The sequence below is a fragment of the Scyliorhinus torazame genome, chromosome 12 (genome assembly GCF_047496885.1).
Source record: "Scyliorhinus torazame isolate Kashiwa2021f chromosome 12, sScyTor2.1, whole genome shotgun sequence".
In the NCBI taxonomy this organism is placed as follows: domain Eukaryota; kingdom Metazoa; phylum Chordata; class Chondrichthyes; order Carcharhiniformes; family Scyliorhinidae; genus Scyliorhinus; species Scyliorhinus torazame.
The window spans coordinates 3,108,224-3,130,862 of record NC_092718.1 but is presented as its reverse complement, the minus strand read 5'-3'; the positions used below and the strand labels follow the sequence as shown (position 1 = coordinate 3,130,862).

Below are 22,639 nucleotides of genomic sequence, written 5' to 3'. Positions count from 1 at the left end.
GGGACCCAGGGACGTGAGAATCATAGAATTTACAGTGCAGAAGGAGGCCATTCGGCCCTTCGAGTCTGCACTGACCCTTGGAAAGAGCACCTCACTTAAGCCCACACCTCCACCCTATCCCCATAGCCCAGTAACCCCACCCAACACTTAAGGGCAATTTTGGACACTAAGGGCAATTTATCATGGCCAATCCACCTAACCTGCACATCTTTGGACTGTGGGAGGAAACCGGAGCACCCGGAGGAAACCCACGCACACACGGGGAGAACGTGCAGACTCCGCACAGACAGTGACCCAAGCCGGAATTGAAACCTGGGACCCTGGAGCTGTGAAGCAACTGGGCTGACCACTGTGCTGCCGTGCTGCCCCGTGCAGGTGGAGGAGTCCACCCGTGTGCTGCCCCATGCAGGAGCAGGAAGTGGTGCCGGTCATGCGTGCTGCCCAGGCCAACACCGCACGGGTGGGGTCTGTAGTGGAGGCAATGGGGACGACGGTGTGGGGCATGGATAGGAGTATCCAAGGCCTGGGGCTTTCTGTGCACGCGACTTCCGTGGCCCAGGACAGGGCGGCCCACTCACAGGCAGCCATGAGCCGGAGCCAGCTGCAGATCGCAGCAGCGCTCAACGCCATGGCCCAGTCTCTGCAGGCCATGGCCCAGTCTCTGCAGGCCATAGCCCAGTCTCTGCAGGCCATGGCCCAGTCTCTGCAGGCCATAGCCCAGTCTCTGCAGGCCATAGCCCAGTCTCTGCAGGCCATGGCCCAGTCTCTGCAGGCCATAGCCCAGTCTCTGCAGGCCATGGCCCAGTCTCTGCAGGCCATGGCCCAGTCTCTGCAGGCCATAGCCCAGTCTCTGCAGGCCATAGCCCAGTCTCTGCAGGCCATGGCCCAGTCTCTGCAGGCCATAGCCCAGTCTCTGCAGGCCATGGCCCAGTCTCTGCAGGCCATAGCCCAGTCTCAGCAGGCCATAGCCCAGTCTCTGCAGGCCATGGCCCAGTCTCTGCAGGCCATGGCCCAGTCTCTTCAGGCCATAGCCCAGTCTCTGCAGGCCATAGCCCAGTCTCTGCAGGCCATGGCCCAGTCTCTGCAGGCCATGGCCCAGTCTCTGCAGGCCATGGCCCAGTCTCTGCAGGCCATGGCCCAGTCTCTGCAGGCCGTCACTGAAAGCATCGGCGCTATTGCCCAGGTGCTGACCGGCGTCGCACAGACCAGGCAGGGATGGCCAACTCCCTGAGCTTCATGGCTACAAACTTGCAGACCCTAGTTGAGACCAGGGCGGGCCTCCAGGACTGGCAGCGCCAGGTGCCGGGGATACCTCAGGTGTTGGATCCGCTTGCACCCCCCATGGAAAAGCCCGGGGGCTATCGGGCACCCCGAGGGAGGAGGAGGTGCTGGGGCCCATTCTGGGTCCCCTTGCAGTGGGGGATCCCGGAACACCGCGGCTCCTCGGACCCCCCCCCACACCCCCACCCCCACCCCACCGTCCCTAGTGCATCTGGTGGGCAGCGGGCACAACAGGGTGGCAGCATGCATTCCCGGTTGTCCGAGGCACAGCCTGGCCCATCCAGGCCGGGCCACCCCAGGAAATGGCCGCCAAAGAGGACCCTAGTCACAGGGCAGGAGTCACAGCAGTCCACCTTCACTTCTGCTGTACCGTCTGGGGAAACACCTAGATGTAGTCACAGGGCCCGTATGGCCAGAAAAGTAGACACTTAGTAAGTTGACACGGGTGCAGGGCACAGATAAGTTATAGGGGCTAGGGCACATATACAGATTTTCTCTTGTTAAACACACTAACACCTGTGAAAGCTGCCTCTGTGCTCTGTCCGATGTGTGCGGGGTTGGGGCGGGATTTAGGTGCCACTGTGGATGAGGGATGATGGCACGCTGAGCCCCGGTGAGTGTAATGTGTGGCCCCACCCCGTCGCCCACGCCACCCCACCCCCAATGAAACAACAGGGGCATGCGATGGAGTTCCCAGCCTGCATACAGGGACCACCCAGGTGGAGGGTGTTACTTTGGCCATGAGTCAGACATTGTTGAACGATGTGAAGCTCAGAGCTCATGGTGGAGGGTGTTACTTTGGCCATGAGTCAGACATTGTTGAACGATGTGAAGCTCAGAGCTCATGCTGTGATCAACCTCCATGGAACAGAGCCGCTTCCACAGGCAACCGTGTGAGCCCAGCTCGTTGTGCCTGTAGCCATCTAAAATGCCCACCTGCAAAGGACCATGGGAATTGTGGTCAACTTGGACACAGACAAGTACACAGCCTCTGTGTATTGTGCAACAAAGCCGGACCTGACCCGAAACTTGCACCCATTAAAAGTCAATCACCCTTTCCCCCTGGACAACAGAACTCGAATCAAGGAACGGCAACAGTAGCGGACTAACCGGCGCCACTTCCCCTTATTTGGAAAGGCCAACGTGCCTGGGACAATGACAGCTAGGACCCACCCGGCCACCGAGGTATCCGCCCCCTAATTGGCCAGGATCACGGGGCTGTTTAGCACAGGGCTAAATCGCTGGCTTTGAAAGCAGACCAAGGCAGGCCAGCAGCACGGTTCAATTCCCGTACCAGCCTCTCCGAACAGGCGCCAGAATTTGTGGCGACTAGGGGCTTTTCACAGTAACTTCATTTGAAGCCTACTTGTGACAATAAGTGATTTTCATTTCAATGAGGGTGATCAAAACCCTATCGATCCATTGGATTTGGAGTTAGGACCGCCCAAAAGGGCGCGAAAGAGGAGAAGGATAAGAAGCCCTGAGCACTAGGGATCGGCCTCTTTTGGACCGGCCTGTGTGAGACCAATTGCAGCGCATCAACCAACCAAGTTCAAGGACCCGCGATCGCTACCTGAAGGACGAGCCCAGCCAAGACGAACCTGACGACTTCCAACTGACCCACGTGGACACAGGTAAAGGCCTTATCTCCCGCACAGAGCCGGTCACCCCGGAGTTAAATAAAGGTCATCTTAGTTATTAGGTTTACTTTAGTGCGTAGCCACATGAATCATTGCATATAGTGTGTTTGCTCATAAACTGTCTTTTGAACTAATATCCTGGTTGTGTGGTCATTCGGTCAATATAAGAAACAGCTGGTGGTTCACACAGAAATAAAAAAGTCAACATTTATTGGCGACTCTGGTGGGACCTCGATTAGAAGTGACTTTGTTACTCCGATAGAGAGTCCACAGCTTTGAATTGAATTGGGAAAAGAGAACGAACCGCAAGAGTAAGTTTTATCTCGACCAAATAACCAAATTTTGGAAGTGCGCATGCGTAACTAACAGGGAAGGGTCAGGTAAACTCGTCAGACTTGCATGCAAATCTAGAGGGATTGTGAACCGGAATATAACCGTAAGCCGGACCCGTTGTTCGATCGACTCCTTATTCCCCCTGTTCCAAATTATAAGTAGAGAAGAGATGGCAGCGCAGATGTTAGAGAGAATGATGAATCCACAGCAGTAGCCAGAGGTCGCAGTAGTCGACAAATCAGAGCAGTGCCCCGTATGGGAGGATGTATTGAGGAAGTATTTAAAGGGGAAAGGATGGCCCCTTTGGTCAAATTTTGTGCAAATACTGAGTCAGGTCCAAGAAAGATAGGACAAACTTGCTGGGAGAATTTATGTCAAGTCTATAAATTGAACAGAAGCGAATTGACTCGATTGTGAAATTGCCCCTACCCCGTAATGCAAGTGCACTCCGTTCATTCCTCAGTTTAGTGGGATACTGTAGGAATTACATTGATGGTTTTACCACCAAGACCGCCCCACTCTCAGGGCGTCTGAAAAAGAACACCCCATGGAACTGGCTTCCCCAGCACACAGACGCCATCGACGATTTAAAACGCACCCTAGGCACAGCTCCCGCTTCACAAGTTCCCGACCCTGACTTGCCCTACGCCATAGAAGTAGCAACCACCGAGTGAACCCCATCAGCAGTGCTCCTACAGGAACGCCATGACCGATTACGACTGGTAGCCTATGCTTCTGGAGTTTTAGACCCCGTAGAACAAGGATTTTCTGCCTGTGAACGACACTCGCTTGCTGTCTTTTGGACAGTTCAGTATTTTGCTTATGTTACAGACCTCAACCCAGTCACGATCTTGACCGAGCACACCCCCACTCTACTTTTGTTAGACGGCAGGCTAAAAGATGGTTCAGTTAGCCAGATCAGAGCAGCTCGCTGGACACTCTGACTACAAGGCAGGGACATCTCTGTGAAACGCACCAAGACCCACACATTCTTGGCAGGCAATTTGCAATATGCAGGGACCCCACATGAATGCCAGATAATTGCGGCCAACCCCCGCTGTGGTAAACCACGTTATTGTGTTTATTGTATTATATTCACTGTGCTGTATTGTACATGCCTGGGTTTGTCCAGGCTGGCTCCGCCTGTGGCTCCTCCCCTTGGGGCTTCTGTATAAAAGTGGCAAGTCTCCACCTCTTGACCCAGTTCAGGTCCAGAGACAGGAGGCGTGCTGTTTAGTGTATTAAAGCCTCAGTTACGTTTATCACTCGTCGTCTATTATTGATGGTGTATCAATTTAATACACTAAACTTCTAAAGATGGACTCTGGGCTCTTCACTCAAGATGAACTCCTCACTCAAGCCTGATCGCCTGGAACTGGACCCACAAGCAGCTGACGCTGCAGAGACTTTTGAACACTGGCTAAGCTGCTTCGAGGCGTACCTCGCGTCCTTCAACAAAGACTTCATGGACCTCCAGAAGAAGCAGGTCCTCCACGCACGGGTGAGCCCAAGAGTCTTTAACCTTCTCAGGGACGCCCCCTCGTACGCGGAGGCAATAACGCGGCTAAAGGGACATTACGTGAAATCCGGCAACCAGGTATACGCTCGGCACCTCCTGGCCACGAGACGCCAACGCCGTGAGGAAATCCTGCGTGCCTTGCACATCCTCTGTCGGAACTGTGACTGCCAGGTGATATCGGCTATCCAGCACGCGGAGCTGCTGATCAGGGACGCCTATATCGCAGGCATGCACTCAAACTATATCCGCCAGCATTTATTAGAAGGGGGGACACTTGGCCTCCCAGAGACAGTACAACTCTCCAACTCACTGGAGGTGGCCTCCCAGAACATGAGGGCCTACACCTCCAACCGCGCGGCACCCTCGTGGGCCTCGTGGGCGCAGCCATCAACCGACCTGGGGATGACGCAAGCCTGTGCTGCGCACCGGCCTGCCAAGGCCGGAGGCCCGAAGTGCTATTTCTGCGGCCAGAATAATCACCCCCGACAACGCTGCCCGGCACGGAACGCGACTCATCATAGAATTTACAGTGCAGAAGGAGGCCATTCAGCCCATCGAGTCTGCACCGGCTCTTGGGAAGACTTGTAACGGCTATGGGAAGAAGGGCCACTTCGCAAAAGCCTGCCAGGCCCGACCCCCCCCCCCCTACATTTTCTAGGCCCAGCAGCACTGCCTGCTGCCTGTCGGGGCCACCCCCAGCTGCCACGCCACCCGCCATGTGCGACCCGTGGGCGGCGCCATCTTTAATCTCAGCCGCCACGTGTGACCCACAGGGGCCGCCATCCTGCACCTCACCCGCCACGTGTGACCCATGGGGGCGGCCATCTTGGGACACCCCTGCTGCCTCCCGGGAACCCCAGCTCGCCCGACAGTACGCTGGCCGCCGCTACCGCTGACCGCCTTCCGACACTCACCTCTGTCACGCTGGACCAGTCCTGGCCGCACCACCTCGAGAAATCTACAATGACCGGATTAACGGGCTCGAGGTGGCCTGCCTCTTCGACTCCGGGAGCACAGTCAGCTTCATACACCCAGATACGGTAAGACGCTGTTACCTCCCCAACCTACCCACGACCCAGAAAATCTCCCTGGCTTCCGGATCCCACGCAGTGGAGATCCGGGGGTACTGTGTCGCGACCCTCACTGTGCAAGGCGTAGAGTTCACCAACCTTAGGCTCTACGTCCTCCCCCATCTCTGAGCTGCCCTATTACTGAGGCCCGACTTCCAGTGCCACCTCCAGAGACTTACCCTAAAGTTCAATGGACTCCTGCCCCCCTCACCGTCTGTAGCCTCGCGACCCTTCAGGTCCCCCCACCCTCCCTCTTCGCAAACCTCACCTCGGACTGTAAGCCCATCGCTACCAGAAGCAGACACTACAGTGCCCGGGACAGGGCCTTCATCAGGTCGGAGGTCCAGCGACTCCTGCGAGAGGGGATCATTGAGGCTAGTAACAGCCCCTGGAGAGCCCAAGTGGTGGTCGTCAAGACTGGGGAGAAGCACCGGATGGTCATCGATTATAGCCAGACCATCAACAGGTACACGCAGCTCGATGTGTACCCCTCCCCGCATATCTGACATGGCCAATCAGATTGCGCAGTATCGAGTCTTCTCTGCAGTCGACTTGAAATCTGCGTACCACCAGCTCCCTATCCGCCCGGAGGACCACCAATACACTGCCTTCGAGGCAGACGGCCATCTCTGCCACTTTCTCAGGGTTCCCTTCAGTGTCACCAATGGGGTCTCGGTCTTCCAAAGGAAAATGGACCAAATAGTTGACAGGTACGGGCTGCGGGCCACGTTCCCGTACCTAGACAATGCGTCATGGTTCTGCTGGTCACGGCCGCACTTCCTCCACACCGCGAAACTCCCGAACCTAACTTATAATAGAGAAAAATGCGTCTTTCGCACAACCTGCCTGGCCATCCTCGGCTACGTCGTGGAACACGGAGTCCGAGGGCCCGACCCCGACCACATGTGCACCCTCATGGAACTCCCCCTCCCCCACTGCCCCAAGGCCTTGAAGAGATGCCTGGGGTTCTTCTCTTACTATGCCCAGTGGGTCCCCAACTATGCGGACAAGGCCCGCCCACTGATCAAGTCCACCACGTTTCCCCTGGCGACTGAGGCCCGACTGGCCTTCGATCGCATCAAAGCAGACATCGCCAAAGCCGCGATGCACGCGGTGGACGAGTCCATCCCTTTCCAAGTGGAGAGCAATGCGTCGGACTTTGCTCTGGCCGCCACCCTCAACCAGGCAGGCAGGCCCGTGGCTTTCTTCTCCCGCACCCTCCATGCCTCTGAAATTCGACACTCCTCCATCGAATAGGAGGCCCAGGCCGTTGTAGAAGCTGGGAGACATTGGAGGCATTACCTGGCCGGCAGGCGATTCACTCTCCTCACTGACTAACGGTCGGTAGCCTTCATGTTTAACAATACACAGCGGGGCAAAATCAAGAACAACAAGATCCTGAGGTGGAGGATCGAGCTCTCCACCTACAGCTTTGACATCTTGTATCGGCCCGGGAAGCCCATTGAGCCTCCAGATGCCCTCTCCCGCGGTACATGTGCCAGCGCACAAGTAGACCAACTCAGGGCCCTCCACAACGACCTCTGTCACCCGGGGGTCACCCGCTTTTTCCACTTTATCAAGCTCGCAACCTGCCCTACTCCATCAAGGAGGTCAGGTCCGTGCCAGGGACTGCCAGGTCTGCGCGGAGTGCAAACCGCACTTCTATCGGCCAGACAGAGCACATCTGCTAAAGGCCTCCCGCCCTTTTGAGCACCTCAGCATGGACTTCAAAGGGCCCCTCCCCTCCACTGACCGTAACGTGTACTTCCTCAACATCGTTGAGGAGTACTCCAGATTCCCCTTCGCCATCCCCTGTTCTGACATGACCCCTGCCACCAGCATCAAGGCCCTGCACAGCCTTTTCACCCTGTTCGGGTTCCCTGCCTATATCCACAGTGATCGGGGCTCTTCCTTTATGAGCGACGATGTGCGTCAGTTCCTGCTGAGCAAGGGCATCGCCTCTAGCAGGACAACCAGCTATAACCCCGGGGAAACGGACAGGTGGAGAGGGAGAATGCGATGGTCTGGAAGGCCGTCCTCATGGCCCTACGGTCGAAAAGTCTCCCAGTCTCCCGCTGGCAGGAGGTCCTCCCTGATGCGCTCCACTCCATGCGGTCGCTTCCATGTATGGCCACTAACCAGACTCCTCATGAGCGCATGTTTGCCTTCCCCAGGAGCTCCACCTCTGGGGTCTCGCTCCCGTCCAGGCTGACAGTCCCGGGGCACACACTCCCGGATGCGCAGCTCTCGACGCCGGCACCAACACCACAGCCAGGACTGAGGCGGTCACAGCGGAAGGTCAAGGCCCCCAACAGACTTGACCTTTAACACCACTTCACCCCCGCCAGACTTTTTTTAAACCGGGGGTGAATGTGGTAAACCACGTTATTGTGTTTGTTGTATTATATTCACTGTGCTGTATTGTACATGCCTGGGCTTGTCCAGGCTGGCTCCGCCTGTGGCTCCTCCCCTTGGGGCTTCTGTATAAAAGTGGCAAGTCTCCACCTCCGGACCCAGTTCAGGTCCAGAGACAGGAGGCTTGCTGTTTAGTGTATTAAAGCCTCAGTTGCGTTTATCACTCCTCATCTATTATTGATGGTATACCACCCACACAGGACCCTTTGTTCCCAAGTCACTGCTACCATGTGCAGGCTGTGAGACACAAAGTTCCCAAGACACAAGGGGCACAGTAAAAACCTATGTAGATGGCTCCTCCACTGTGGAGGATGGTGTAAGAATCACTGGATGCGGGATTTATATGGAGGATTCACAGGGACGCCCACTAGAAGAAGTATCTTTAAAATTGCCCGGCCACTTAGGTTCGCAAGCAGCAGAACTCGCAGACATAGCTTATGTAGTTGATCACCCGGACACTTTTCCAACGCCTGCAGACGTACACTCAGACAGCTTGTATGTCAGCAACAGTTTGACCGAATTCCTCCCCCTATGGGAATCTCGAGGTTTTGTACCCGCTGACGGAAAACCCCTCCCCTCTGCCCCTTTACTCAAACACAGTCTTACAGAAGCCACCGGCAGCACATACGGCATCATTAAAGTAAAAAGCCATCGCTTCTCGGCCTTTTGGCTAAGATCAAGTGTAGTATCTGCTCTGCCTTTTGGCTCAGATCTGGTATGTCTCTCTTGTGGGGACCGTGAATTGGGTTCAATCTGAATTGGAATTGTTTTTTGGAGCAGGCGAGGAGCTGGATTCGGGGTTCGCCCCTGTCCACATTCAGCCCTGGCTTTGTAACTCTGAAAAAATAATTTTTAAAAAACACAAAAACAATTAAAGTAAAGAGTCATCACCGCACCTCCCCCCCAGGAATCGCAAGGCCGACGCCTTAGCTAAAGCTGGATTACGCAATGATCACTTCTGGCAACCACTCGAAGGCGAACAGATACATTCAATCCAGGTTTCCCAAGATTGAAGATTTATCCCAAGGCCAGAAAGCAGACAACTCCCTTAAACAGGTACGAACGTCACCTACCCAGCCCCCTCTGACAAATGGAAGGACACACTCACAATGACGGACTGGTGTTAAAGGACGGAATTTATGTGGTCCCCACCCAAGACAGAAACCAGTTAATCTACCAATTCCATGACAGTCACGTACCCTCAGGGAATACACACAACCATTGCCCATTTAAACCCTTTGTGCTGGTGGCCCGAATTGAAAAGCGATGTCACTCATTATGTTGAGAATTGCCTCATTTGCGCTCAGAACAATCCCGAACATTATGCAAAGAAGGAACAATTAAGACTCACCCACCCTGTAGAAAGCCCCTAGACAAATCTGCAACTCAATTACATTGGTCCGTCCCGTCCCCTCTCCTCCCACCCCCCCCCCCCCCCCCCGCCCCGTAGAAATGGTTTCATTTACAAAATGGGTCGAAGCATTCCCCACACATTCAAACACAGCAAAGGCCACTGCTAAAATTTTGACCCATCAGATATTTACGCTGGGGTCTTCCAGGCAGCACTGAGGCAGCCCAAGGTTCCCGCTTCACCGGCAGAGTAATACAAAACGTTATGAGTATTTTCGGCATCAAACAGAAATTCCATATCGCATACCACCCCCAGTCCAGCGGTATAGTAGAGCGCATGAATCGCACTTTAAAAACGACTATTAGGAAAACGGTACATAAGAACATAAGAACTAGGAGCAGGAGTAGGCCATCTGGCCCCTCGAGCCTGCTCCACCATTCAATGAGATCATGGCTGATCTTTTGTGGACTCAGCTCAACTTTCCGGCCCGAACACCATAACCCTGGTACAGCAGAACACCACCACTTGGGACACAGTACTACCCTTTGCTCTCATGTTTATCAGTGTTATGGGCGAGGCGTTTTCAGAACCCCAAAATGTATCATGGAGTTCAACCAACCTCTCCCTTTAATGGATTTGTTGCTTTTCCGAGCACACGGCTTGTTCCCTAGGTGTGGGATTACAATTATGGACACGTGGGTTTTTAAACACAAAACACTGTTTATTCCATGAACTCAACTTAACATCTTAAATAAACATTGGATCTCTTAACACCCCTTACTTCAAAGATAACTCAGAAAATATTGCAACAGTAAATAATTCCTTAAAATGTTCCTTCAAACTTCCAAGAGACTTAACACCTTTAAACAGTGTCACATCAGGTTAAAGGATATATATTTTTTCTGTAGAATGGCAGAGATATATTAGCTTGGCTGACTTCAGCTCCAGCAAAACAGCCAGGCACTTTTCAAACTGCTCTCAGCAAAAAAAAAAACCCACAGGCACACACCCACTGCTTTTTAAACTGAAACTAAAAACCTGCACAATGGCTGACCTGAGCTCAGCCCCACCCACTCTCTGACATCACTGTTTTCTTAAAAGTACATTGCTTAAACATCCATGTCTTGAAGGTACTCTCACATGACAATCAGGAACACAGTTTCCAGCTGCACAGGTTTCACCCCCCACACCCTTATGACAGGGAGACCCATCAAAGGCATTGAATATTTATTAGGGCTCGATTTGGCAAATCCCACAGTAACCGCTCTCACCCACGAAAAAGCAGGTCAACAAGTGTTGTGAAAACTCGGAAGAATATGACATTTGAAACATGAAACTAACACTGAGAATGCCTGAGGCTTTTAAATGAAAGGAAGAAGTCCCACAAGGGGTTAACAGCAGCAGCCTGTTTTGAAAGCAGACAACTTCACAGACAGGGATAAAAACAGATAGGAGCTTAATTTTAATTCACAAGTTAGAAAAGACATTTGATTGACTTAAAAACTCTTAAAGTTATATGAAAGGGAAAAGTATCTCACAAATCTTTAAGTAATTAATTATTTTATTGAACAATTAGGAAAAGCAGCCAGAATCTAAAGTATAAGATAAGGAACAACTGTTAAGTGTGAAAAGTTGCTGACTCTGGTAATAAAGTGAAACAACTGATTTACAAATTAAGAAAACTAGAAGGTGACAAGGTTACATTATAACGTACATCACATTTGAAGTTAAAACCTTTTGGAAGATGGCCAAAGCAGAGAAAGCTAGACTCAGGGGGGATAACACTAACATGACATTAGCTTCACCTGACGATGACCCGAGTCGAATCGGAGAAAACTCATTGAAAAAGACATAAAACCAAAAGAGTGCAAACTAAGGCACAGACAAATTTATGACATGTGAAGCAAAGCGAGAAAGGTCCAGTCCAGGATGGCGAGCTGGTGAGGGCGAAGCTGCGCTGTCGAAGCAGTGCCACGTTTCTAAACTGCGAAAACTTAGCCTTCGAACCGTCAAGCAGGCAGACTGAAGGGTGCCAGGTGCAGAGGTCAAGGGGCCCCAAATGGCTATAAAAACTTGGGAAAATGAGCAGATAATCAGAATCTTCCTCGGTGATGGGACAAGCAACATCGACAGACCGAGCAGCCCAGAGAAGTCAGCAGAAGACCAAAAGTTAAAGAAAACTGATTGTCAAGAGAGACTTGAAAGTCTGCAACTGGTCCGAACAGGAAAAGATCTTTCTACCTTTCTGTAAAAGTAGTTATTCTCTTTTAACTTGAAAATAAAGTTAAGTTCAAATTGATAACCTGAAAGAGTGGTTATTATTATTTTCTTTAAAAAGTTTACTTTACTTCACTTAGCAAGCCGGACCCGTGTGTAAGTTACTAAGTGGTAAGTAAATAAAATTCTTCTACGAAGATATGGGTTATACCGGGGGATAACTTGAAACACTAGTTTGACCCGAATAGCTCCCGCCAAAGTTTGCATAGGAGTCGGGGAATGAGAATCCCTGCTCACCATTTAGAATAAATCGACCCTTTTTGGTATAGGGGGAATTCTAAGAATAGTGGTGAGGTGAAAACTACACAGGTCACAGAGAACATTAAAGCGGCACAACTGGCTGCTGCTGTCTGACTAGGCGCTAGATAGAAGCAGAGTAAAGCCAGCTTCGACAAAAAGGTTCACCCCATAAAATACACAGTCGGCCAGCAAGTTATGATCTCGTTGTACAACCCCAGTTCCTTCCTATCCCCTAAATTCACAGGCCTTTACTCCATTTCAGACAAAGTAAGCCCCTCAGTGTACAAGATAGCGTACCCCAACGGTAAGACTGGTTGGTTCCACATCAACCAACTCAAAGTCTACGGATCACAATGTAGCCATGCCCACCACTTAACCTTGGCAATGGGAGAGGATGGCACTCTGCCCACTGTCGATTCAGCCCAACGCCCACTCCAACCCTCCCCCCTTCATAATGACACCTATCCCTCGACTCCTCCCATAGTCACAGGTTTCAACCTTGCACTTGACTCTGATGAGAGCCTCCCGGAATTGACTGACATCCCTGACAACTGGTGTGATCTCTCCGCCATCAGCTAACCTAGCCCCCGGAGCGACACCTTGAATCTCTTAGACCCCTTGAATGACTGTCCCCACCCACCGACTGATCCTCTACCCACCCCCAGCAACACTGCCTGCACTTCCAGTTCACCAGTCCCCAACTACCCTCCATCACATCAATACCCAGAAACTCCTCTTTGGCACCGTGACAATTCCTGCAGGCTGGTAAGACATGCCGAATTGGACCATCCGCACGCCTACGCGACTAACGCCCAAAATCTGCAGACACAAGTCTGGCAACCAGGAGACGAAAGCACTGAGCCTCTCTTGGGCAATGATTTAACGCAATTGTTACACACAAATATCTGAGGTGTCCAGATGATGAGAAACGGACACCAACTAAGAATAAAGGCATCCTAATTTCTGATGGAGCCTGTCTTCTTCTTTCTACCTTATCTTCCTTCTCAATACATGGTTTTAACTGATGTCGACCTGACACCCGATTTCTTTATACAGTCATAATTACTCTTCTCACAGGGAGATAAGACGCGGTCTACTGATCAATGGCCGTTAAATGTACGCTTGTTGGATCTCACATGACTACAAATTCTTTCCGCTCATTTTGGCCACCCAGGTAGGGAGTAAAGGCACTAATCCCCACCCTACCTGAGGGCCCCAGAATTATCCGGTCAATTCAAGCTCGGGTAGTGGAGTAAAGGCACTAATCCCCGCCCTACCCAGGGATCCCACCCATTCTTCTCCCGCGGTGGCCCACACGCACCTCATGTTCCCTTCATGCTTCCTGGAATGGTTTACTACACGCTACAATGACCTGGGCAGGTCTTGAATCTTCCTTTCGCTCCACAGTCTAAACCCTTACTTCTTTCACCTTTCTTTAGCCCCTTCGGGTCGCTTCCAAATGCTATTTACACTTTAAAACAATGGTTGTTGATCACTGCTGCTACCTCTGAGCCCCTGGGATGAAACTTTATAAAACCATGATTAAGGAAGATGTTAACTAACTTTAATTAGGGAAGATTTGAAAGAACTTTTAAATGTATACATTCCGTGGATGTGTGGCCCATCCCCAGTTACCCGGACTAGGGGCTTTTCACAGTAACTTCATTGAAGCCTATTTGTGGCAATAAGCGATTTTCATTTCATTTCATGTATAAACTCTAGTAAGGTGCTGTTCTTTATAAATGACTCTCACTTGACAGAGCAGCTGTGTTCAGGTTATTATACAATAATAAAATAATTATTATAGCCAGAAAGACAGGCAGCAGGAGATTGGATGTAGTTGCTGGACACACTCCAGCAGAACTACAATACTGGAGGGAAACTAACTGTTCCCCTTTGAAAGAAAAGAGTTTCCCAGCGCTCCCTGACTAACGTCTCCCTCCAGATCTTCTCCAGTCAGCTGAAGTTTGCAGGAAATGCTGCTTTAATGAAGAATCATTTCTATATAAGAGTCTGTTTATGATGCAGCAACAAAACATGAAAGATTCCTTTACATCACCAAACAGCCCTGTAAACAACATTTTGTTATTGGTTTTCCTGATTGAATCATTCTGGCAATACTTCCGAACACGCAGCACAGTGTAGGTTAATTAGCGAGTTATCAGCAAGTTATTGCCTGGATAATAGGCAGTTATTTTTGTTCGAAAAACTCAGTTTTACATTCAGCAAATATCCAAAAACAATTTCCCAACGGGAATCACATTTTACATCGAAAAGTTCAGCGTCATTGTCGTTCGCCCAGCTTCCTGGAAGCATGTAGCAAACTTCAAGAGCAGCTCCCAGAGTGTGGAAAACTCTTTGACTCCGGCTGGAACTTTGGGCTAAGTTACTGTCCAGCCTGGTGTCAGACTTCTTGCAGTTCAGCTGCAAGGACACAGCCTGGAATTCAGTCTCCCAGCAAACTATCCACAAACACAACCTGCCCAACAAAATCCACACCCAGCGCCACAACTTTCTCCTGCAGTTTAGTATTTACTTTCTGTCAATTATTAAAGTCACAAATGAACGGGGAATGAGGCAGCAATCAGCAAATCAAACTTCCCGACAAGTCTCCTTTCTCTTTTTTTTACACATTCCCCAGTCTCGTTTTTTTAGATATTTTCGCAAAATTTAGGATTTTTAAATGATCCACTTGCTGCTCGGGGCTGGATACTGGAGGCTGCAGATTGGCCTCAGGACCCAGGGTCAGAGCTGGGGCGCGATTCCCGCCGGGATACTGCCCAGGCTGGGGCGCGATTCCCGCCGGGATACTGACCAGACTGGGGCGCGATTCCCGCCGGGATACTGACCAGAGCTCCGAGGAAATGGGCGGATTCGGCCCCTCTGCTCCCTCCTCGCAGACACCGGACCCGGATCATGGCGCTGAGTGAGTGTGAATCCCGCCGGGTCTGATTCACGCCGGGTCTGATTCCCGCCGGGTCTGATTCTAATCCTCTCACTCCGCCAGCTCCAGACTTTTAAAGGAGGCGGTGCCGCGCTCCCATTGGCCGCGAGAGGAGCCCGGCTGACGTTTCAAACTTCAGCTCAACATTTCCAAACTTAGAAAAGATTCAGGATCAGACCCAGAGTCCAGTCCGGGATCAGACCCAGAGTCCAGTCCGGGATCTAACCAGAGTCCAGTCCGGGATCAGACCCAGAGTCCAGTCCGGGATCTAACCAGAGTCCAGTCCGGGATCAGACCCAGAGTCCAGTTCGGGATCTAACCAGAGTCCAGTCCGGGATCAGACCCAGAGTCCAGTCCGGGATCTAACCAGAGTCCAGTCCGGGATCAGACCCAGAGTCCAGTCCGGGATCTAACCAGAGTCCAGTCCGGGATCAGACCCAGAGTCCAGTCCGGGATCTAACCAGAGTCCAGTCCGGGATCTGACCCAGAGTCCAGTCCGGGATCTAACCAGACTCAAGTCCGGGATCAGACCCAGAGTCCAGTCCGGGATCTAACCAGACTCCAGTCCAGGATCACACACAGAGTCAAGTCCGGGATCACTCCCAGAGTCCAGTCCGGGATCACACCCAGAGTCCAGTCCGGGATCATACCCAGAACCCGGTCCGGGATCACACCCAGAGTTCAGTCCAGGATCACACCCAGACTCAAGTCCAGGATCAAACCCAGAGTCCAGTCCGGAATCACACCCAGAGTCCAGTCTGGTATCTAACCAGAGTCCAGTCCTGGATCACACCCAGAGTCCAGTCCGGGACCAGACCCAGACTCCAGTCCAGGATCAGACCCAGAATCCAGTCCGGGATCTAACGAGAGTCCAGTCCGGGATCAGACCCAGTCTCCAGTCCTGTATCAGACCCAGACTCCAGTCCGGGATCAGACCCAGAGTCCAGTCCGGGATCATAGACTGAGTCCAGTCCGGGATCACAACCAGATGCCAGTCCGGGATCAGAACCAGAGTCTAGTCCGGGATCAGACCCAGAGTCCAGTCCGGGATCACACCCAGAGTCCTGTCCGGGATCTAACCAGAGTCCAGTCCGGGATCAGACCCAGAGTCCAGTCCGGGATCACACCCAGAGCCCAGTCCGGGATCTAATTAGAGTCCAGTCCGGGATCAGACCCAGAGCCTAGTCCGGGATCTAACCAGAGTCTAGTCTGTGATCACACCCAGAGTCCAGTCCGGGAACACACTCAGAGTCCAGTCCGGGATCACACCCAGAGTCCAGTCCGGGATCTAACTAGAGTCCAGTCCGGGACCAGACCCAGACTCCAGTCCAGGATCAGACACAGATTCCTGTCCGGGATCAGACACAGAGTCCAGTCCGGGATCACACACAGAGTCCAGTCTGGGATCACACCCAGACTCTAGTCCGGGATCAGACCCAGAGTCCAGTCCGGGACCAGACCCAGACTCCAGTCCAGGATCAGACACAGAATCCAGTCCGGGATCTAACGAGAGTCCAGTCCGGGATCACAGCCTGAGTCCAGTCCGGGATCACAACCAGAGTCCAGTCCGGGATCAGAACCAGAGTTTAGTCCGGGATCAGAACCAGACACCAGTCCGGGATCACACCCAGAGTCCAGTCCGGGATCTAACCAGACTCCAGTCCGGGATCAAACCCAGACTCCAGTCTGGATTCAGACCCAGAGACCAGTCCGGGATCACACCCAGAGCCCAGTCAGGGATCTAACCAGAGTCCAGTCCGGGATCAGACCCAGAGTCCAGTCCGGGATCACACCCAGAGTCCACTCCAGTATCAGACCCAGAGTCCAGTCCAGGATCACACTCAGAGTCCAGTCCGGGATCTAACCAGAGTGCAGTCCGGGATCAGACCCAGAGTCCAGCCCGGGATCTAACCATAATCCAGTCCGGGATCTAACCAGAGTCCAGCTCCGGGTTCACACCCAGAGTTCAGTCCGGGATCAGACCCAGACTCTAGTCTGGGATCAGGCAGAGAGTCCAGTCCAGGATCACACCCCGGGTCCAGTCCAGGATCGCACCCAGAGTCCAGTCCAGGATCACACACAGAGTCCAGTCCGGGACCCCTCCCAGAGTCCAGTCCGGGATCACACCCAGAGTCAATTCCGGGATCAGACCCAGAATCCGGTCCGGGATCACACCCATAGTTCAGTCCAGGATCACACCCAGAGTCCAGTCCGGGATCTAACCAGAGTCCAGACCGGGATCACACCCAGAGTCCAGTCCTGGATCTCACCCAGAGTCCAGTCCGGGATCAGAGCCAGAGTCCAGTCCGGGATCAGAACCAGACACCAGTCCGGTATCACACCCAGAGTCCAGTCCGGGATCTAATCAGACTCCAGTCCGGGATCAAACCCAGACTCCAGTCTGGATTCAGACCCAGAGACCAGTCCGGGATCACACCCAGAGCCCAGTCAGGGATCTAACCAGAGTCCAGTCCAGGATCAAACCCAGAGTACAGTCGGGGATCACACCCAGAGTCCAGTCCGGGATCTTACCAGAGTCCAGTCCAGGATCACACTCAGAGTCCAGTCCGGGATCAGACCCAGAGTCCAGTCCGGGATCACACCCAGAGTCCAGTCCAGGATCACACTCAGAGTCCAGTCCGGGATCAGACCCAGAGTCCAGTCCGGGATCACACCCAGAGTCCAGTCCGGGATCACACTCAGAGTCCAGTCCGGGATCAGACCCAGATTCCAGTCCGGGATCTAACCAGAGTCCAGTCCGGGATCAGACCCAGAGTCCAGTCCGGGATCACACCCATAGTCCAGTCCGGGATCAGACCCAGAGTCCAGTCCGGGATCAGACCCAGAGTCCAGTCCGGGATCTAACCTGAGTCCAGACCGGGATCAGGCCCAGAGTCCAGTCCGGGACCAGAGCCAGACTCCAGTCCAGGATCACACACAGAGTCAAGTCCGGGATCACTCCCAGAGTCCAGTCCGGGATCACACCCAGAGTCCAGTCCGGGATCATACCCAGAACCCGGTCCGGGATCACACCCAGAGTTCAGTCCAGGATCACACCCAGACTCAAGTCCAGGATCAAACCCAGAGTCCAGTCCGGAATCACACCCAGAGTCCAGTCTGGTATCTAACCAGAGTCCAGTCCTGGATCACACCCAGAGTCCAGTCCGGGACCAGACCCAGACTCCAGTCCAGGATCAGACCCAGAATCCAGTCCGGGATCTAACGAGAGTCCAGTCCGGGATCAGACCCAGTCTCCAGTCCTGTATCAGACCCAGACTCCAGTCCGGGATCAGACCCAGAGTCTAGTCCGGGATCACAGACTGAGTCCAGTCCGGGATCACAACCAGATGCCAGTCCGGGATCAGAACCAGAGTCTAGTCCGGGATCAGACCCAGAGTCCAGTCCGGGATCACACCCAGAGTCCTGTCCGGGATCTAACCAGAGTCCAGTCCGGGATCAGACCCAGAGTCCAGTCCGGGATCACACCCAGAGCCCAGTCCGGGATCTAATTAGAGTCCAGTCCGGGATCAGACCCAGAGCCTAGTCCGGGATCTAACCAGAGTCCAGTCTGTGATCACACCCAGAGTCCAGTCCGGGAACACACTCAGAGTCCAGTCCGGGATCACACCCAGAGTCCAGTCCGGGATCTAACTAGAGTCCAGTCCGGGACCAGACCCAGACTCCAGTCCAGGATCAGACACAGATTCCTGTCCGGGATCAGACACAGAGTCCAGTCCGGGATCACACACAGAGTCCAGTCTGGGATCACACCCAGACTCTAGTCCGGGATCAGACCCAGAGTCCAGTCCGGGACCAGACCCAGACTCCAGTCCAGGATCAGACACAGAATCCAGTCCGGGATCTAACGAGAGTCCAGTCCGGGATCACAGCCTGAGTCCAGTCCGGGATCACAACCAGAATCCAGTCCGGGATCAGAACCAGAGTTTAGTCCGGGATCAGAACCAGAGTCCAGTCCGGGATCAGACCCAGAGTCCAGCTCCGGGTTCACACCCAGAGTTCAGTCCGGGATCAGACCCAAAGTCACGTCCGGGATTACACCCAGACTCTAGTCCGGGATCAGACAGAGAGTCCAGTCCAGGATCACACCCCGGGTCCAGTCCGGGATCGCACCCAGAGTCCAGTCCAGGATCACACACAAAGTCCAGTCCGGGATCATACCCAGAATCCCGTCCGGGATCACACCCAGAGTTCTGTCCAGGATCACACCCAGACTCCAGTCCAGGATCAAACCCAGAGTCCAGTCCGGGATCACACCCAGAGTCCAGTCCGGGATCTAATTAGAGTCCAGTCCGGGATCAGACCCAGAGTCCAGTCCGGGATCTAACCAGAGTCCAGTCTGTGATCACACCCAGAGTCCAGTCCGGGAACACACTCAGAGTCCAGTCCGGGATCACACCCAGAGTCCAGTCCGGGATCTAACTAGAGTCCAGTCCGGGATCAGAAACAGAGTCCTGTCCGGGATCAGACACAGAGTCCAGTCCGGGATCACACACAGAGTCCAGTCTGGGATCACACCCAGATTCTAGTCCGGGATCAGACCCAGAGTCCAGTCCGGGACCAGACCCAGACTCCAGTCCAGGATCACACACAGAGTCCAGTCCGGGATCACTCCCAGAGTCCAGTCCGGGATCACACCCAGAGTCCAGTCCGGGATCATACCCAGAATCCGGTCCGGGATCACACCCAGAGTTCAGTCCAGGATCACACCCAGACTCCAGTCCAGGATCAAACCCAGAGTCCAGTCCGGAATCACACCCAGAGTCCAGTCCGGTATCTAACCAGAGTCCAGTCTGGATGACACCCAGAGTCCAATCCGGGATCACACCCAGAGTCCAGTCCGGGATCAGACCCAGAGTCCAGTCCGGGATCAGACCCAGAGTCCAGTCCGGGATCTAACCAGAGTCCAGTCCGGGATCAGACCCAGAGTCCAGTCCGGGATCACACCCAGAGTCCACTCCAGGATCAGACCCAGAGTCCAGTCCAGGATCACACCCAGAGTACAGTCGGGGATCACACCCAGAGTCCAGTCCGGGATCTTACCAGAGTCCAGTCCAGGATCACACCCAGAGTCCAGTCCGGGATCAGACCCAGAGTCCAGTCCGGGATCACACCCAGAGTCCAGTCCGGGATCACACCCAGAGTCCAGTCCAGGATCACACCCAGAGCCCAGTCCGGGATCAAACCCAGAGTCCAGTCCGGGATCACACACAGAGTCCAGTCCGGGATCAGACCCAGAGTCCTGTCCGGGATCTAACCAGAGTCCAGTCCGGGATCAGACCCAGAGTCCAGTCCGGGATCACACCCAGAGTCCAGTCCGGGATCACACCCAGAGTCCAGTCCGGGATCAGACCCAGAGTCCAGTCCGGGATCAGACACAGAGTCCAGTCCGGGATCACACCCAGAGTCCAGTCCGGGATCAGACCCAGAGTCCAGTCTGGGATCAGACCCAGAGTCCAGTCCGGGATCACACCCAGAGTCCAGCCCGGGATCAGACCCAGAGTCCAGTCCGGGATCAGACCCAGAGTCCAGTCCGGGATCACACCCAGAGTCCAGTCCGGGATCAGACCCAGAGTCCAGTCCGGGATCACACCCAGAGTCCAGTCCGGGATCAGACCCAGAGTCCAGTCCGGGATCAGACCCAGAGTCCAGTCCGGGATCACACCCAGAGTCCAGTCCGGGATCACACCCAGAGTCCAGTCCGGGATCACACCCAGAGTCCAGTCCGGGATCACACCCAGAGTCCAGTCCGGGATCACACCCAGAGTCCAGTCCAGGGCCCTGGAACTGTGATTCCAGTGGAGGTTTCCCGATGGTCATTCCATAAAATCTGAAAACACTTTGATAACTTCCAAATCAGGAATAGCGGGTGGGATTCTCTGTTGCCCGACGCTGATATCGTATTCGGTGATTGAGCGGAGAATCCCTGTTTATAACCGAATCAGCGCCCGTTTTCAGATGCTCCGCCCCGTCCAAAATGGCACCATCGGGGAGTAGACCGCACCCCGTTGGGTCGGCCTCAGGATGTTACCTGAAGGCCTCCCCCGACGCTCCGCCCAGATGGTCCAAGTTCCCAACGGCCCGGGACACGCGGCCTCTCAGTTATCGTGAACCTCATGTGGTGGCTGCTGGGGGGTTGCCCCTGGGTGGCGGGGTGGTGTCCGGGGAGGCACTATCTGGCAGGTCGGGTCCATGCACGGCCGACGCCATGTTGTACGGCGCGACCGCTGCAGGCCGTCACTGTGCGCATGCGCGGACACGGACTCGCCAATTCTCTGGCCATTTATATCGGGAAGGCCGTTCATTTTACCTGGCGTGGCTGCTAGCCCCTCACCGGTCGTAGCATCGGTCCGAGGGCGGCGCCAACCTTTTTGGCGTAAAACCTGACACTTCCTCCGAGCACAACCTCCAAATCGGAGAATCCAGCCCAGGTTTTCTCAAAGCTACTCAGCTGTAGTAAGGAGCATTTGAAGCTCCTGTCCTTACTCCATTATTTGGGTCTGGGTGCAGCTGGCCAGGCCTGGTGGATGGCCTCGGGGAAATGCTCATACTGCAGGAATAGAGAGGAGCCTCTGAACCAGGGGTAATTAACGAATAAGTGTACATAAGGACTTCATGTGACTTTGGAAACTTGAACACATTTCTATGACTTTCCCTGTTGTTGCTGAAGGGTCAGGATTAAAAATGGGAATTTTCCACATTTGACAATGTGTGAATATCCCAAAGTGTCGTGCCAGGAATTGAAGGATAGTCACTGGGTGTAATGTAGGAACTGCCCCAACCCGTTTATATCAGAAGGATGCTGGAACCTGCCAAGCGACATGCAAAGGGGTTGGAACCTGCCAAGCGACATGCAAAGGCATTGGAATGTGCCACGCGACACGCAAAGGGATTGGAATGTGCCAGGAGTCACCCAAACATTCAAACATAAAAGGCGTAATTTCTCTTCCATTACATTGTTCATCTTCACTTTGTTTCAATTCTTTAATGAATGAAATTTGCTTATTGTCACAAGTAGGCTTCAAATGAAGTTAGTGAAAAGCCCCTAGTTGCCACATTCCGGCGCCTGTTCGGGGAGGCTGGTACGGGAATTGAACCGTGCTGCTGGCCTGCCTTGGTCTGCTTTCAAAGCCAGTGATTTAACCCAGTGTGCGAAACCAGCCATAGAAACAACGTTGTAGAGAAACAACGATGGTGACCACAAGGTGAGGATAGCGATAGGGAATGGTGCACGGGCAGATGTCTGGAAGGAGTTTTTAAATCGATTTGGAGATATCCGTGTGTAGCACAATCAATCACTCACGAGGCGAGAAGAGATAAAGTCAATCGATGGCTATATTACGCAGAATTGTTCCCCAGCAGCTCGGTTACAGAATGCGGCTGCTGGGAGAACCCGGGTTCTTATACTCTGCCTTACTGGGTGGAGCCAGCAGGCGGCAGATCCAATCCGGATCTAGTGTCTATCAACCAATAGCCTCTCGACATCACTGGGTACCGTACTACCCTTAATACATACCACCACATTCACCCCTTGTTATAAAAGAACCCGGC

General features: G+C 53.4%; 1 protein-coding gene and 1 non-coding gene across 2 annotated transcripts in view; one reads left to right on the top strand and one right to left on the bottom strand.

Moving 5' to 3' along the window:
• LOC140387341 (glycine amidinotransferase, mitochondrial-like) overlaps positions 1–15,180 on the bottom strand; it is a 102,026-nt gene extending 86,846 nt beyond the window's left edge. Inside the window, exon 1 of the mRNA XM_072470286.1 lies at positions 14,976–15,180. Within this exon, the coding sequence (XP_072326387.1) occupies positions 14,976–15,044 (69 nt within the window). The 5' untranslated portion in view covers positions 15,045–15,180. The remainder of the gene's footprint in view (positions 1–14,975) is intronic.
• Positions 8,909–9,108, top strand: LOC140387558 (U2 spliceosomal RNA). The gene has a single exon (XR_011933902.1). It is a non-coding gene; the product is annotated as a U2 spliceosomal RNA (small nuclear RNA).
• Positions 15,181–22,639: the final 7,459 nt, after the last annotated feature.